The sequence below is a fragment of the Ptiloglossa arizonensis genome, chromosome 3 (genome assembly GCF_051014685.1).
Source record: "Ptiloglossa arizonensis isolate GNS036 chromosome 3, iyPtiAriz1_principal, whole genome shotgun sequence".
NCBI lineage: Eukaryota > Metazoa > Arthropoda > Insecta > Hymenoptera > Colletidae > Ptiloglossa > Ptiloglossa arizonensis.
The window spans coordinates 1,367,210-1,383,900 of NC_135050.1; the positions used below are offsets into that span (position 1 = coordinate 1,367,210).

Consider the following 16,691-nt stretch of genomic DNA (forward strand, 5'->3'; position numbering starts at 1 on the left):
ACGATGAAATTCTGTTTATTTTTTCAAGCTACTCTTCTTTCAATTCGAACAGACAAGGAAGAAGATTACGGAACAGAGTGTGCCATTGAATTAAGGTGTTGCAAAAAATTATCTAAATGGTAGTACTCGCGATAAGATAAGTTTTTTTACATTTTATCGTCAAATATTACGATTTATCCTCGCGGTTCTGTTCAGGTTCATTTGATCTAAAGTAATTAGCTCGAGACGCGTTCGCATTGTTCCAATCGTTGAAAAGTTTCTACAATTTGCATCTGTATCGTTGCGAACGAATACGAAGCAACGAAAGTGCAAAAGAACGAGTCATCTTGGTTAGTTTTTCTTACGAGTTTATACAAATCCAATCAGTGGATCGTGCCACAACTCGAATTCATTTATTGGTCGTTCGAAATTCTTCAACGGTTCCCTCGTATCTTTTAATAGATCGTTAATATACGCTTTCGGAATTTAAAATATACAGTTACTTCGACAATTTATTCCGATTTTACGTGCCAGGGACTCATCAACGTGTTAATAAAGAAACGAATAAAAACAACAAAAAAAAGAGCAAACAAACATCGCTCGGGATAATTCCACGAAATGGTAGAAATTTTAACGAAACGTGCATTCTTGGATCGTTCATGTCGCGTTGCAAAATATTCTGAATAACTTCCATTACGAATTTTCCACACGTGCGTAAAAGTAACGAGACTTTCATAGCGACGAGAAATCGATGCGCTATTTTTTCACCTTTGAAACTAAGATGTATTTATACCGAATGAGCCTTGAACCCTTGTAAACATAGTATGACTTTGACCAACTAATAATTACTTAGTAGCTCTTGGAGGAATAATGCGGCGCTTCGATATTATTAATTAACGTCTTTCACGTCACGTCTAAAAATACCAAGAGCGATTCGTCGCGCACTATTCGAACATTTGTTACTCGCGATAAAACACAAATAGTGCGTTGTTGGTTAATTGAACGCTCGACGAGATTTGAACGCGACGCGAAACTTTCGTCACCGTACGCGCGCGACGACGACGAGGGATCGTCGAATTTTTTGAATCGATCGAATCCTTGTTTCTCGCGCGCGGCAAGGATCGTCGATTGATCGTTCTCGCGCGTGCTTCTGTAATTTATCGACCACCGGCGCCAACGGCTGACAATAATAAATTGGAGAACCACGATCTTCCAATTACGCGAAGCTTTGCGAAATTCCTCGCGCTCGAAACGTCCCGTGGACCGCCAATGCAAACATTCGGCCATTCGTTGAACGGTGTATACGTACAAAAGAAATAATAGCAGCTAATAGAAGAATTTTAACTAGAAGGTCGTCGAATTGTTCCAAGACGAGTTGCCATATGGATTTTCCTGAAATCAAAACAGACACGAAATTAGTAACTTTCTTTTTGGAAAGAAAAAAATATTTGTATACGCGCAAAGACGATCGCCACGGTGAACTTAATTTTTATTATTCCCGTGAGAGAATTTGTGCACGCAAACGATACGTCGACACCGTCGACTTATTTCGAGAACGTATCAATAAACAATGCAACGAGAAATGATTTATACAATATAGAGAGCTCTTAGTAGCGACGAAAGGAGAATATTAATATTTTTCACCCTCGCGGTAGCTTTTTTTCGTAAATTGATCCGAAATAGAACATTTTTATTCCAATACTTCACATACGCTATGTTATAAGAAAATTCCCCTAATCTACAGGTCCGACTTTAATAAACATTTGTTTGCATGTAAAGTATACTGGGTTGTATACGATGCAATTTTTTTCGTCGACAAAGAATGTCCTCGAGAGGTTAAAATCAAGAACTGAAAATTCAACGTATCTTAATTTTTTTAATACAATTTCTTGGCGATTTCTTTTTTCACAGTACAGCGCTAAAAATTGAAAATTTTTTTGTAAGAAAATTTTCGTTGTATCTCGCACGATTACGAAGTTAAAAAGAAAGTTTCGAAGTTACAATTTCGTAATAGTACGAAATAGAGTAAAACTTTTCATACGAAAAAATATTCAGCTCTCAGTGCTCTATCATTCTGTTGCAAAATAGCCTCAAGAAAAGTTGTATTAAAAAAAAAGAAGAAACGTTAAAACCTTCGAGACTTGATTTCACCTTCTCAAAGAAATTTTCTGTGGGCAAACAAATTTCTCGATATATGTATTATTATGCTCTATATATGTACGAATTTTCATTAAAATCAGTCTTACAGGTGAGAAGAATTTTCATATAATATAGCGTACGAATACTTTTTCGAAACACTGTACATATGTTTAGATCTTGGAAGAGTATAATATTCTAATTCCAAGCCAGGAATTTTTCCCAAAATTAGACGATGACCGAGAGTCTCCTCCTCTCCAGCCCAAAAAGTTAATGTTTGTTTTCTGCATGTATTTACGTGGGTACTGTTCGGGGAAAAATATTCGATTCGTTGTTATGTTAGAACGTTATCGATGTTTGACGAATTGTCCGACATTCATAACAAGACACTCGAGCGTCGTATCAGCTACCGATACCCGTAACAAAGACATAACCTGACTTTTCTCTGTAATTTACCGCTAGGTACAGCAGATCATGGCAAGAGATACGGAGGAAATGAAGTGAACCGCGTAATTGATTATACGATCGTCGATTACACTGCAAAAGACGAATCGCAGTTGCAAATCTCCAAAATGGAGTCAAACGGAAACGTATAAAGTTATGCGATATCCGAATGGAGAATTGGATCTAAATTGGATAATTTATATGGATCGTGAGAGCGAGAGAAATTGTAATTTGTTGATTTTGGAATTTGGTTCTCGAGGCGCGTGACAATCTCTAATTTACGCTCCTGGAAAAGAAAGATGGCGGCGCTGACAATGGTCGAATGTAGATCTCGATGTTTACATACAAGTGTAAACGTCTTCTGAAAATTTGGAGTCGAAGATATTTCCACTAGGGTCAACTTAGGTGACTGATGTAAAATTTTCATAAAATTCTTTATAATCTGCAAAAAATATTAATTAAACCCTACAAAAGGTATAAATTTTTAAAAACAGTCAGTCAAAGTTAACTCATCCTGTGGAAAGATCTTTTATTCCGACTCTTAATTTTCAGAAGACGCTTGTAATTATAATAGGTTGTTCAATAAGTTTTGTCATTCGATAAAATATGGTATAGTACTAGGTTGCTCAATAAATTTTATCGAACGACTAAACTTATTGAACAACCTAGTAAATAGGTATCGAGGTTTATTCTCGGTCATTGTTTGTATAAAGTGACACGATGCACGACAAAAAGAATTTCCGAAAATAAATGCTGAGAATTTCTACCAGAAACGAAATTACTGGTGGACATCCAAAGGTTATCCATAAGAGAGGCATCGAACGCGAGACAAGCGTAACCTGTTGACTCTTGCAACTTCGATTTTGTCGATAATGGAGATGTTTATCAATTGATACCCTATACGTAGGAGAAAATATGACGGTGCCAAATCTTTATGTTCTTCGTGACGACCGCTATTTTTCTCCTCGATATAGAAACGAAAGATTCTATCAAAATAATCGGTACGCTGATCATAAAGAATTTATTTCCTACAAAGTGGATTTTTTCCTTTGATATGGGATTGAATACGAAAGATTTTATTAAATTAATCGGTATATTGATCATAAAGAATTTATTTTCTACAAAGTGGATTTTTTCCTTTGATATGGGATTGAATACGAAAGATTTTATTAAATTAATCGGTATATTGATCATAAAGAATGTATTTTCGACAATTAAGGGGATATATCCGGCTTCAAAAATCGATTGTTGTTTTTTTATATTTTTTCAAAGTATATGGCTATGAAAATATTCATATAAAAGAATTTTCTCTGGTTCAAGACTTTAAACACATTTTGTTTTCTAATTCTCATTTTTTAAACTGGCTGACAGTATATCGTAAGTTCCAGTTGCCCGATTTACTTCAAATTTGGAGGGAATCTTCAGCAGATATCCTTTATCGTAAGAATCATAAGTTTTGGCGTTTGATATATATATATATCAATTTAATTTTCTTTTGCAGCACGCTAAAAGTAAAAAAGACACGAAAAAGACGATATTCAAACTTCAAACGTCCCCATTTTTTTAATTTTCGAGATTTTCTCTTCCCATAGTTCACGCTACAGTCATTTTTGCACCGATCGAGATGTTGTTTAGTTTTTACGTTTCGCATAAGCAGAACGACAGGAATCGCGTCAGCTAATCGCTCCAGTCTTTCAAAACACGCTTCACTCAAGTGATACACAACTCGTGCAATATTTATTATTTTCGCGTATAAAAAAATCGTAAATCTAGCGCAAACATGGATAACTACCAGTACAAAAAGCACGCACCGAAAAGTCTTACGGTTTCTTTGGCAAAAAATCAGGAACTCGATGTTTTCTAACCAGCTTATCGGAATACCTTTTCGATTGTAACGATAAAATTGCAGTTCGATGGTATTTCTGAAACACGATTAAACGTTCAATTTTACTACTGGTCCAAATTTAAGGTACGCTAATCACGAGGGAAGAAACTGCAGCCTGTCGACACGCGTGAAAAAAAAATGGCGGACACGAGAGTGAGTCTACGTCCTTCGTGGAAAGCGTCACTTTTCTCCTCCAAGTAGAATTAAAAACGGAAGATCTTTCTTCTACGAAGCAACAACCAATGCGATGTTTTTCGCGACTGGAGAAATATATCGCGGATAATTAACGCGAACGATAAAAAATGGTTAAAAAAATCTCCGAAATAGAGTTAGACGTCCATCGTTCGTCCAAATGGTAGTGAGCTAATCACGAGAGAAGAAACGACAGCCTTTCGACGTTGGAATTCGAATTTCATCGGCGATCTAGGCGTGTGTTGACTGGTATGTACACGTGCGAAAAAAAAATGGCGGAACCGAGAGTAATCGGGGGCAGGCGATGGGCGTCCTTGATGGCAAGTGCCTTTTGCCACCACGCGATTGACGTCACGTCGTTCCAACGTGCTCTACGGTCGACGATTTCATTAATTGTAATCTACGATGGCGACCAGAGACGAGTGAAAATCCGATTGCTGGCCAATTATAAGGACACGTTTCCCCCTCGATGTTTCTGGCTCGCATTTGGCCATCAAACTTCCACGATGGAATTGCGCGACTAATTATCCCTAGTCTCGATTTCCGATCTCAATTACCGAACCGCGAGCTTCGTGATTTGCAAGCTAATTTCACTTTTACCAAGTGTGTCGCAACGTTTGTCAATCGTGACGTTTACGGTACGGTAAATCCTATGGTCACTGTACGTAAAATTTTAGTTGAAAAAACCAGGTGATTCTATGGTATAGAGAACTGGTAGTCGATGAATTTGTATACAAAACTAGGTGATTCTATGGTGTATAAAATTGTAGTTGATAAATGTATACAAAAAACCAGGTGATTCGAACTGATATATAAAACTGTAGTTGACGAGTTTACGCACAAAATCCTATAGTCAATGTACGTAAAATTTTAATTGATAAATTTACACAAAAAACCAGGCGATTCTATGGTATAGAGAACTGGTAGTCGACGAGTTTGTATGCAAAACCAGGTGATTCCATGGTGTATAAAATTGTAATTGATAAATGTATACACAAAACCAGGTGATTCTACGATATATAAAACTATAGTTGACGAGTTTACGCACAAAATTAAGCGATTCCATGATATACAACATTGTAATTGATAAGTTTTCCCCCCGAAACGAATTATACCCTCGATTATTCGTTCTTATTTTAAATACATCAATTTATCCCACACAAGGTGTGTATCTTGTTCGAATTTCCGATGGAACCGATTTTTACCCGGTTGCTTTTCAACTCTTATAATTTAAACAAACCGCGAGGAGAAGAAATAAACAAAAATGCGGACGAAGATCGATGTTCTTAGTATCTTCGATAAAATCTATTCGAATAAACCTGATAAATGCGAAAATTTATACCGTATTGAATGCTTCCAAGTGTTTCGTAATGTCAAAATCAACAAATTGGAGCTTCCATCGATGTATCGTAAAACAAATTGAAAGAGTTTGTTACGATACTCGCGATGTTAAACATCGATAAGTCCCTTCGAATGCTTTTGTGCAAGCATCGGCTCTATTATCGTATTTGTCCACGTAATATGGATATTGTTAGTCGATCAATGACGTTCGTACGGTATAATGATCAACTTCGAGGACTATGGCTACGTACACGCGATATTACGAACGTGGTTGTTACATTACCGAAGAAATCTCCTTAATGTGACCTTGATGGCCTGCCTCCGCTCCAAGAAGGTATTTTAAATCAGCTACAACGGAAGCTCGCGATTGCATGTAGTAAAATGAAAAAGAAAAGTTTCCTTCAAATTTCTTCGAATTTCCAAACCCACGTGACTCGATTTCCCAAGCCAAGATTGAAACGACGTTGCAATCGAAAGCTCCGCGTGGAAAGTTAATTCGTTTAGGATCGAGTTTAATTTTATAATAAACGCGTGGTACCAATCGTTGAATCTTGGCTCGGTTCAAGAGAATAGCAAAACGAATGGAAAACGACAGTTTCGAGTTCTCGATTCGTCTTTAGTTGGAAGTTAATCGTTGCTCGAAATTATGGTTACGCGAGGAATCTCGGCTCGGCAACTTGAATCGAGTTAAAGAATTCATTCTTCGGAGACCTTGGTGCCGTTTCTGTTGTATTTTTTAACCAGCCACCACTTTAACTCGCTTATTTGATTTTACGCACGGTCGATATAAACTCGAGCGATTCTGGAGAGAATCGGTTCAACATTCGAGACAAAAGACAATAATTACGCTCGAAAAAACCGAGACGGTTTTCACGGTGAATCGCGAGGAACGCTTTAAACATTCACTAGTCGCGTTTCAATGTTCACCGACCGGACTGAAAAACTTTTTTATACATCGGGGAAGAAAAATGCCTGGCCATGAATACGAATAATAGTTTCGTGACCGGATTCGCGTGCGATTCTCTTTAATTGCAACTGGTTCGCTCGTGATACCGTAGTCCGCGTCTCTGTATACACGTCAAAGCGGAAAACAGTAAATTTTTACTGTTTTTTAACTTTCTAACGACGAACGACACTGTGAAAGCAATTTGTCGATTTATTTCCTATAACTCTATTTCCCTAACATTTCTTTAAAAACGGCTCGTTCGTATCTTCGATCGATCCAATACTCTCCTCCAATCGGGACACCGATTTTTACTGAAAAAAAAGATCGATTTTTCGAATCGATACGGATCGAAAGTTGGTAGATTGATTTTCTAGAAACAAATTTTCTTAGAAGATCGACTATGAAAAAATCCATAGAAAAATCGATTAATCTACTAGTGTAAAGAAATCGATCTTTAAAAAATCGATTCAAGATCGACACAACCTATTTTATTCGTACGTACGATGAAAAGAGAAAGTCTTTGAAGAGAGAAAATTATCCGTGTACTTTTCAAATCGATTCGATTCCGCGTTGAAGAAGTCGATCTTTCGAAAGATCGATCGAGTATTGGTATTCCCCACTCTCGGTTCCATGGATGCTGTAATCGAAGAGAAAACTGTCCTCCGAAGGCCATCGGAAGAGCTATCCCCTCCCCCCTCCATTTGGGCGTCCAATCGCGACGCTCGAGCTTCTACCGTACACTCGTAAAAATACACGAATTACGTACGTATCGTTTTCTTTCTACGTGACTGGCGCAACGTGCATCGATAAGTCGCGAAATAAACAAGAACAGGATATAAATGTTATTCTCGTCGTTACATCAGAGCGCGTTCGTTCGGTGGCTAAAAATACCACTCGTTTCGATAAATCGCGAAGGAAAAGAAAAGAAAAGAAAAGAAAAGAAAAGAAAAGAAAAGAAGAAGAAGAAGAAGAAAACAAAGAAAAACACATAGAAAAGTAACGTGTTCGATCGCGTGTACTCGAGACTCGACTTCACCCGGTGAACAATAACAGTGCGCAACACGTTCGGAGACATCGTTCAGGGTGGTCTGAACTTTGGTAGACGTCCTTGACAATGCGTTTATCGCACCCAGGGCTCGAAAACAAGAGCAACCCGCGCGCGCGCGCGTGTGGGTCGATCGTGCATCGAAGGTCGGACCTAAAGGCGATGCGGCGCCTTATGGTTCGAGTGCATCGGGCGTAATGCAGACGCAATTACTCGCAAATCGAGTGGCGCGCGACGCGAGGATCGTGCAACAGACCTGGCTGACACGTTTACAGGCCGCGTGTCTCTGTCTCTGTTGCTCCCGTTGCGAGGCGTTCGCGGGCACGTGAAACGGTAATGCAATGAGGCTGGTCTGCGCTCGAAGGCTGGCCTGCTTCGATAGCGACGCCTTCCATCATCGACGGCATCTGCAAGTGGCTTCTCCTCCCCCGCGACGTCAGTTGTCGACTTAACGTACCACGTTTCCGGCCTAAGTGCTCGATATTAACACTAGCTTTACGGGCATTTCTTGCGTCAAAGTGACGCGTACGAGGAAGAGATGGTACGTACGTACACCGCGTAGTTAATTATAAAATTAAAAATCTTCGAAGGAAAGGAATTTCGATATCACAAAGTGGTGTCCCAATCGTCATCGGTCGATTTACTTTTCCAATTAAACTCGAACGGTTTGAGTAATCTTGACAGTCTTTTTTTTATTTAAAAGTACAAACTTGGAAGTTAACAATGGAGCGAGATATCTACCGAATGGCTATTTTGGTTTTTTTTTTTTTGAAGAAAAATATCTACAAGTTGATTGAAATTTAGGGTCATGCTGATGGAAGAAGTTCATCGAGTTTTGTGATATAAGTACCAGGCAAGGGATAGCAATTTACGTTGATGTAATACCTCGTTTAACGGAAGGAGATTTTGTTCGAAAAATTACACCGTGGGGGAAATAGTCAAATTCGTGGAGACATTGAATGGTAGGCATAAAATTCGAGATATCGCTGTGAAAAATGTGACGTTGAACTCTGTATAGATACTTTCGACATTAACGGTGATTATAGTCACCCATTGTTATACACTCGAGTATCCTATAGTCACCTATGGCGGTAATAATTTAGTTATCGACATTGGACCAGCAATTAGGTTTGATCTAAGTAATTAGGTTTCTGGAGCTGAAGAAAATAGACCAATAGCTGCAGATCATTTAACCGATCGCGCAGTTATTAATGTAAACATTGGTATCTCGTCTCTTTGGATGGACTATAATGCAAATTTGAAGTTAATCGGTGAAGTATAACTTGAGATATCCTGCACACCGGTTCGAGAAACGAAGTATTAAGAAAAACGCGTTTAAAATTTTATTTATCAGTCTGTTACAACCACTAATTGTGCTCTTTGAACGGCCGTAATTTGGTAAATATTAGGAATCCAAACAAATCCTGTTGGAGACGTATTTTGGATGACGTATACTTTAAGAGAAAGCGATCAAAAATCATCAATTTGTTTTAATTCTAAACAAGAATACCCTCTTAACTCTTCGAGGCACAGTTGCTAAACGTGCGAAACGATACAAAATAACTAAAACTAAGAAATAGATTAATTGGACATTTAATTATAAGAGGGAATATTAACAGTCTCAGCGTGCAATTTGCATGGATTTTAATTCTTCGTGACGAGTCAAAAAATATCCCATCATGCGTATCAGGATATTAACCCACTGTGCCTCAAAGAGTTAATGAACTACGATTTTCAAAAAAGGTTTGTTCTTTTATATTTTCTTAACGTATTGTATAAACTCGAAGAAACGAAAGAAACGATATTTAAACTTCAAAGTGTCGTCATTTCTTTAATTATCAACATTTTTCATTTCCGATGGTTCGCACCATAGTCGTATTCGTACGAACCAAGATGAACGCAAAGATACAATCGCAAACGGGAAAAAAATCGCACGTCGACATTGGCTGTAAAGCTACGTGTCCACTCGAATCTAAAAGTGTTCCTCATCGGTGAAAACTGCGTTCGAGAATCTAACAAACACTCTCGAACGCAGTGCTCCAATTGAAAACAATCGAAAAGTAAAAGTGTCGCTGGTTGGTCACGTGAGTGTTCCTCAACGATGGAAACTGTGTTCGAGAGTCCGACAAACTCGAACGTAGCCTTTCGATCGAAAACAATCGAAAAGTAAAACTGGCGCCAATTGCTCTCGAGTGTTTCTCACCGGTGAAAACTGCGTTCGTGAATCTGACAATCGTTCTCAAACGCAGTTTCTACTGGCGGGAAATACTTTCGAGGACGATTCGTGACAATTTCACTCTCAAGTGGACACGTAGCTTTAGGACAGATAGGAACGTGCCATTTTTTCCGCTTGCGATTAGACGTTTTTCGTTGTTTTAGTTATTCGCGATTGAAAGAACAAGAAAACTTTCGCGCATCAAACAGTTGCTCGTTTGTAAATTTTTTTATTAACATGTGGGTTACGATTTGCCTATTACTGTTTTCGATGCATATATTGAAAATCAAGAATCATCTATATAACAAAAGCCAAGTTTAAATTTGGTACTCTTTGATAATAGTGGTTCTATTTACCGTAGACAACGTAATATAACTGTTCGTGAGTAAGTGAACATTATGAAATAATATTGATAAAATTATGTAGTCGTCCTTCGTTAAAGCGTAATAGCTATGAATTTAGAAAACGAATTGAATTTAGAATACATTTAGAATGCAATAGCTGCTAATGCAAACTAGAAATATTTTGCACTTCTCATTGTACTTTTATGAGAATATTATCAATGGATTGGCGAGATTGTCCCGTGAAAATGAAGTCCAAACACGACACGATTTGGACTATTTATAATTGTATTCAATTTTGAAAAAATTTTTTTTTTTAGCGATTACAAGGAAAAATACACGATTAGTTTCATTTTCATCGGGAGAATCTTGCCAATCCATTGAATACTCTCACGAAGATACAATGAAAAATATAAAATTTAGTTTACAATCGTGTCGCTATACCGATACACGAGAAGCATCGCTTTGAAGTTCGTTGTTGCGTTCGTTCTTGGTGTACCTTGTCGAACAGTTTTTACGTATCTGGATCTCTGTCCGTGATACGAAAAAGTCGATTCGAAGAACAAATTCTCTACTGTCTTTCCTTGAGATGTTTCGAGAAGACGCGTCAATTTACGTTTTAAAGAGGGATTATCGTAGTAAGAAAAAGCTTCTCGTTCTTTTCCCGACCAAAGAGCAAATAAATTAAGCTAGGCTCGTTTACGCTATATTTGTGTTTATTTTTCGTAATAACAAGCAATGTTTACCACGAATACGTTGCAAGTTCCGTTCGAAATGTTTGCGATTGCGGTAGGCAAGTAGATACGCGTTCAGAGATTTCGAATCGGTATTGAGTGCTATTTACGAACCGATGCGACCGGAGTATTCGAGGCTGAATCTCGGAAACGTTTGCCTTTCGGACCTAATTTTAGTATCGAGTATTTATTTTTACGAGTGCTACGCGCGCGTAAATTTTCTACCATGAACTTGCGAACACCTTGTATTTTCCATCGAGTGAAAGATGTATCAAACTCACCGACGTGGTTAATTCCCTTGGCTGAGCTAGACGAGTTCATTCCTCGGATATACGTCACGCGATGAAACATCCGGGATGAAAATCAATGTCGCGTGTTCAACTTTACGATCGCTCGAAGCCTACAAAAGCTCAAAAACCTACGAAGATTAGTCCAACGACGACTGCGATCGACCAGTTGGACAATACTCGATGAAATGAGAATACCGGGTTACCGTCGTTTTCTCTATAAATAATTACACGGCCAAGTAGCCGATCGGGCGTCTCTATAGAGCTACCCGGGCCACCGATTACGTACAAGTGCGTCTATTTTTAAGGGATCGTAGGGTGTAGAAGATTACGCGTAAGTAGGTAAATAACACGGGTGCGAGAAGCCTCGATCTTGCATGATCCGATACCTCTAGGAGAACCTCTAACTGCCAGAGATCTGGCAATGGACGTTCAACCGTCCATTATTCGTGTCATCGTGGTCTGACGAACGTTCAAGCAACACTGGACTATGTTAACGCTAGAACTACCGATGGATTCCAGTATATTAAAGTGTTCCTCGTACGTATCTCAGGAAAATCGATGATCGAGGAAAAAGAGGAACTTATGAAATTTATTAGAAGAATGGAAAAAGTCGTAATGTCTTTTGAAAATATGCTACTGAATTTAAAGTAAATTTCTTTGTAAAAACAGTTAAAACCAGTCATTTCGACTGGTTGGTAAATCTAACGTTAAAGCGTTGACTGCCAAGCTTGTTTCGCGAAATCTTTCTTGGGTGTGGTTCCAGGTTTCGTAATTTATGTTTTTCAAACGCCCGTTGGATTTATAACAGTGTATTCGTACTCGAACGAAGTGTCTCGAAAAATTATATCGCGATGAACGAAACAGTAGTAGTGCATATACCTGGCTACTCGAAAATCTTCGGAACAGATGTTACATTTCGCGCGAGGAAAATTATGCAACAGCTGAAAAATCTAGAGTTATGTAATTGTTTTTCGGAGTAAAGGTAGCGTACGGTTGGATGTTGTAATATTTCAGAAAGCTTATTAAAAAGTGAAACAGTATTTATATCTTTCGTACAATTCTTTCTTAATTGTAACTTGTACTGATCATGGATATTTGTTTTTATAGTTTTTAATGTAATATGAATTAAATAATTCTTGATCAATTAAGCATTCCCTTGCCAAAAAAACTTACACCGAATGTGTATCTATGACTACGGTGGGTAACAAAAATAGAGCAAAATTTCTAATTTACGTCAAATTATAGTTTTCAACTTCCTAAGTGTACAGTAATGGCTATAAAAATTACATCGCCATAAAATTATCGATGCTTTCGGTTTAACTTACACACGAACTGTGTGTTATTGAGCGTTATAGGTTGGTTTAGATCGAAGAAAACGTAATTTATTACAACGAAACTATTTAGTGTTGCTTTTATATATGCAATGTATTCGCATACTCCATTGTTAAGGAGTAGTACAATTTCTACGGCTATTAGTAATGACTCGTTAGTGTATATTGGCAGTCAACGTATTAAAAAGAATTTGTTTATCAAATATTGGATAACCCTGAGTCTTTGTCAGTCCTTTGTTTTAATTCTCCGCGGACTTTCTAGGTCTATTAAGGAACGATCGATTTTTCCGTATCGAATTTTCCAAAGATCACGAGGATTGAAAAACTTCGTAACTCGAGAGACTTTCTGTGGATAAAATTTAATTTTTTCGAACCACGTGCTCCGTGACGTCGGATCGACATAAAAAATCGACTAATCCTAAAACATCCAGCGTGTCTAGGTGACAAATTGCAGCCTGTCCGCAGGGGATTGATGTTCCACGGAACACTCCTTCCTCCGAGAACTATAAAAGCCATTAGTTCAGGGAAAATTCGGTTTGTGTATCTCGCCATTGTATTTTGTTCCAGTAGGTTCTACATCGAGAGTGCAGCTTCAGATCGCATTCTGTGATAGTTTTTACGTGTTTCGACGATTCGAAATGTATTTTCTTATAAAATTACGATCGCGTATAAATAATTGAATCGATCAACACGAGAATTGCTTTTAATCGTGTGCAAGTTTCTCGTTTGCAGATAAAAGTAACGAGTTCGGCAGAAGTTACGTATCTCGAAAGTTATTACATTTTGAATAAATTACTGCCCGTTTTGGTTCGTGTTTAAGTAGTCCACGAGGAATTCTCGCCAAATGTAAGTGTATTATAATATACGCTTCGTCAGGTATTACAATATTGAAATATAAATCAACTAAATGTATTAAAAAAAGGTTTCAAAATTCAAAAGGTGTACGGTAAAATTCAGCAAAGAATAGAAATTACGAAATCATTGGTCGACGTAGGATTAGAGAAGCGTCGGTGACTTTATTTATAGAATTTGCATCTCGGACGATACGAATAAGATTTCAATGTTACGAAATAAATAAACGTACCTAAAAATTCTATGTAGTAAGTATCACAAGTAACAATAATCGAATGGAATTTTTGTAATAAGTATCAGTAATACACTGATCCTACGTAATAAATGTTACAAGTAACAATTATTAAATAGATCTTTTGTAACAAGTATTACCAATGCACTAATTCTATGTTATAAGTATTACTAATGCATTAATTCTGTGTAATGAGTATTACCGATGCATCGATTCTATATAATAAGTATCACTGATACGCAAATTCTATGAAATAAGTATTACAAGTAACAATTGCTAAATAGAATTTTTAAGTACGTTTATTCATCTATAGTTGTGTAGACGCGATGGACGAAGGTGAATCAATTTTATTATCAAAACCGAGAACGGATTGAAGCTTTAACAAGGCATCCTTTTCCGCTTACGTTGACTAGGCATTGTTTACTCGGTTCAGTGGGTACTGTATGCTCTGTAAATCCTGATCCCTTTTTCAATAGCCGGTGCACGATACCGTTGAAAGTGTTTAAATGCCATGCGAGTCAGCTAAACCGAAAGACTGAAAATAATTTGAACCGCAAAGGGTTGAAACCGAGCCACGAGTTTAGCATCGGCCAACAAGTGTATCCGGAACGAGAACAAAGATCGATGCCAATCTGTCGTGGATTACAGCTTACCGTGTCGATCGTCAGTGAAAACGAAAACTCCCTTTGGGAGAAACAACTTACCCTCCTCGGCTGGCAACTCTGTAACAGAAAAAGAAACAACCGATTAGTACAAAACGACGATCGGATCGGGAAACCGCGAGGCGAATTAATCGTACGCGTACGAAACTTGGCTCGTGCGTGCAATCTCGAAAGCTTTCGGCGAGTGGTATCTCCTTTAAGTTGGCCTACTTCGAATTGTTGAAGCATCGCAGCGCGCCGACATCGAAAACAACGATTTTCCTCGTCGATAATAAACGCCCTTACACTCGGTGACGGCTCGTCGACGCGTGTCCCTCGTGACAGCGGGGTGAGAAAAGTGGGCCGCAGGGGAAAATGGGGGTGAAAAAAAAAAAAAAAAAAAAAAAAAGAAAAAAGAATATAGAACTCTGCGCGGTGATTTTAGCGCTACCCGCGCGGATTCTCGCGCTGCGTGCCTGGAACGCTTGCTTGCGACCACGCGTTGCGTTCGACATACTCCCGCGGGACATGGAAGGTACTCTTGTGTCGGTTAACGAGGATAAATTACAACCGGATCGAAAATGCCCTGACAACCCATTTTCCATTCCCTTGTAAACGTAGGATGGGTAATCGGATAGTTTTGGGGAACGAATGACACTCAACTATTCGAGGCACGATTTAACGATAGTTCTCTTATCGGTTAATAAGAATATGAAATTACTCAAACGCACTCATCATTTTCTCGTCACCGATTGCCTATTTGCACGTGTCCCTCGCTCGCCCCTGTTTCTTTCTTTTGTCTCCGCACGCACGCGCGCACACACCTACGCATACACCTTGTCCTTCTCGTGGTTCTTATCGCTTTCGTTTCCGCATGAATATCTTCAAAAATTGTGTTTCCGAAACATTCGGTTTTTCTCGAAAAAATACTTTTCCCCGTCGTGAAATATTTTGCGGGTTAAATTACAACCGGATTGAGAACACACCGACGACCCATTTTCCATTTCTCGAGCTTAGAAGGAGACCTTCGTTGCACCGATCTAGAGGAGGCTTTGTATACTCGTACATTTACCCTGATTTATTTTGTATAGCTTTAGAAAAATAGTATATTCAAATTAATTAGAATAAATGAAAAATAATTGAGCAAAGTAATTTTATCCTTTGCGTAAAATATGGTACTTATCGTTGTATAGACAAAAGTGAGTACCTTACATGTACATAAATTGTAAGTGTTTTTTGTACATTTATTTGATATCGTGTGGTAAATAATTTTCACGTTTATTTTTGTTTTGTTTTCAGCCATGACTGGACAATTCATTCTGTGCGTAATGTGAGTAAATGTATTTTTTGAAATTCGTTTTTAATTTTTTGTTTAATTTTGTAAGCAGTAATAAGTTTGGAATTTTTTTGTATATAGAACGGTATCATATTTTATGTAAAAAGTGAAATTATTTTAATCAAGATCCGATTAATTTGGATAAACGAAAAGCAAAAATATATTAAAAAGCACGACAACCTTACCCTTACGTCCAACTTGAAAAATAATACCATGACTGTTCTCTAATTATACAGAATGATAAAACTTTAACTATAAGTAATTAAAAAACTATCGAGCATCTGCTGCTATAATGCTATACGTAATATATCAGGGTAAGTAAATGTACAAGTATGCAAAGCCTCATCTAGATCACTGCAACGAAGGCCTTGCATTCCCCTTCTAAGCCCGAGAAATGGAAAATGGGTCGTCGGGGCGTTCTCGATTCGGCTGTAATTTATCCCGCGAAATATTACGCGACAGGGAAAATTCGTGTTTCTTCGAGGAAAAAACCGAAAGTTTCGAAAACACAATTTCTGAAGATATTTATAGGGGAACGGAGTTGGAAACGCGAGAGGGAAATAAAAATATTGAAGATACTTGGAAACCGAGTTCTTGCAGCAAACTGAAAGCAAACCTGATTTTCCAGCGCAATTTATGGCACAAGTACGTCCCTGTCGCTTTTTAAATTTCGCAGGAAATTTTTCTGAAAACGAAGTTAGGCGATAGAGTAATTTTTAAGGTAATTTCATTTCCCTGTCGAGGGCTCTGG

General features: G+C 38.0%; 1 protein-coding gene across 6 annotated transcripts in view; it reads right to left on the reverse strand.

Annotated features, from left to right (window-relative positions):
* Serca (ATPase sarcoplasmic/endoplasmic reticulum Ca2+ transporting SERCA) overlaps positions 1 to 16,691 on the reverse strand; it is an 82,649-nt gene that overhangs the window by 18,633 nt on the left and 47,325 nt on the right. For all 6 annotated transcript variants that reach the window (XR_012991365.1, XR_012991368.1, XR_012991366.1 and 3 more), the window contains exons 3-4: positions 14,668 to 14,685; positions 1,289 to 1,371 (exon numbers count right to left, since the gene is read on the reverse strand). Coding sequence is in view for 1 of the 6 variants with exons in the window: in XM_076306452.1 (XP_076162567.1) it covers positions 1,289 to 1,371; positions 14,668 to 14,685 (101 nt within the window). In the remaining 5 variants the exon portion in view is untranslated. The remainder of the gene's footprint in view (positions 1 to 1,288; positions 1,372 to 14,667; positions 14,686 to 16,691) is intronic.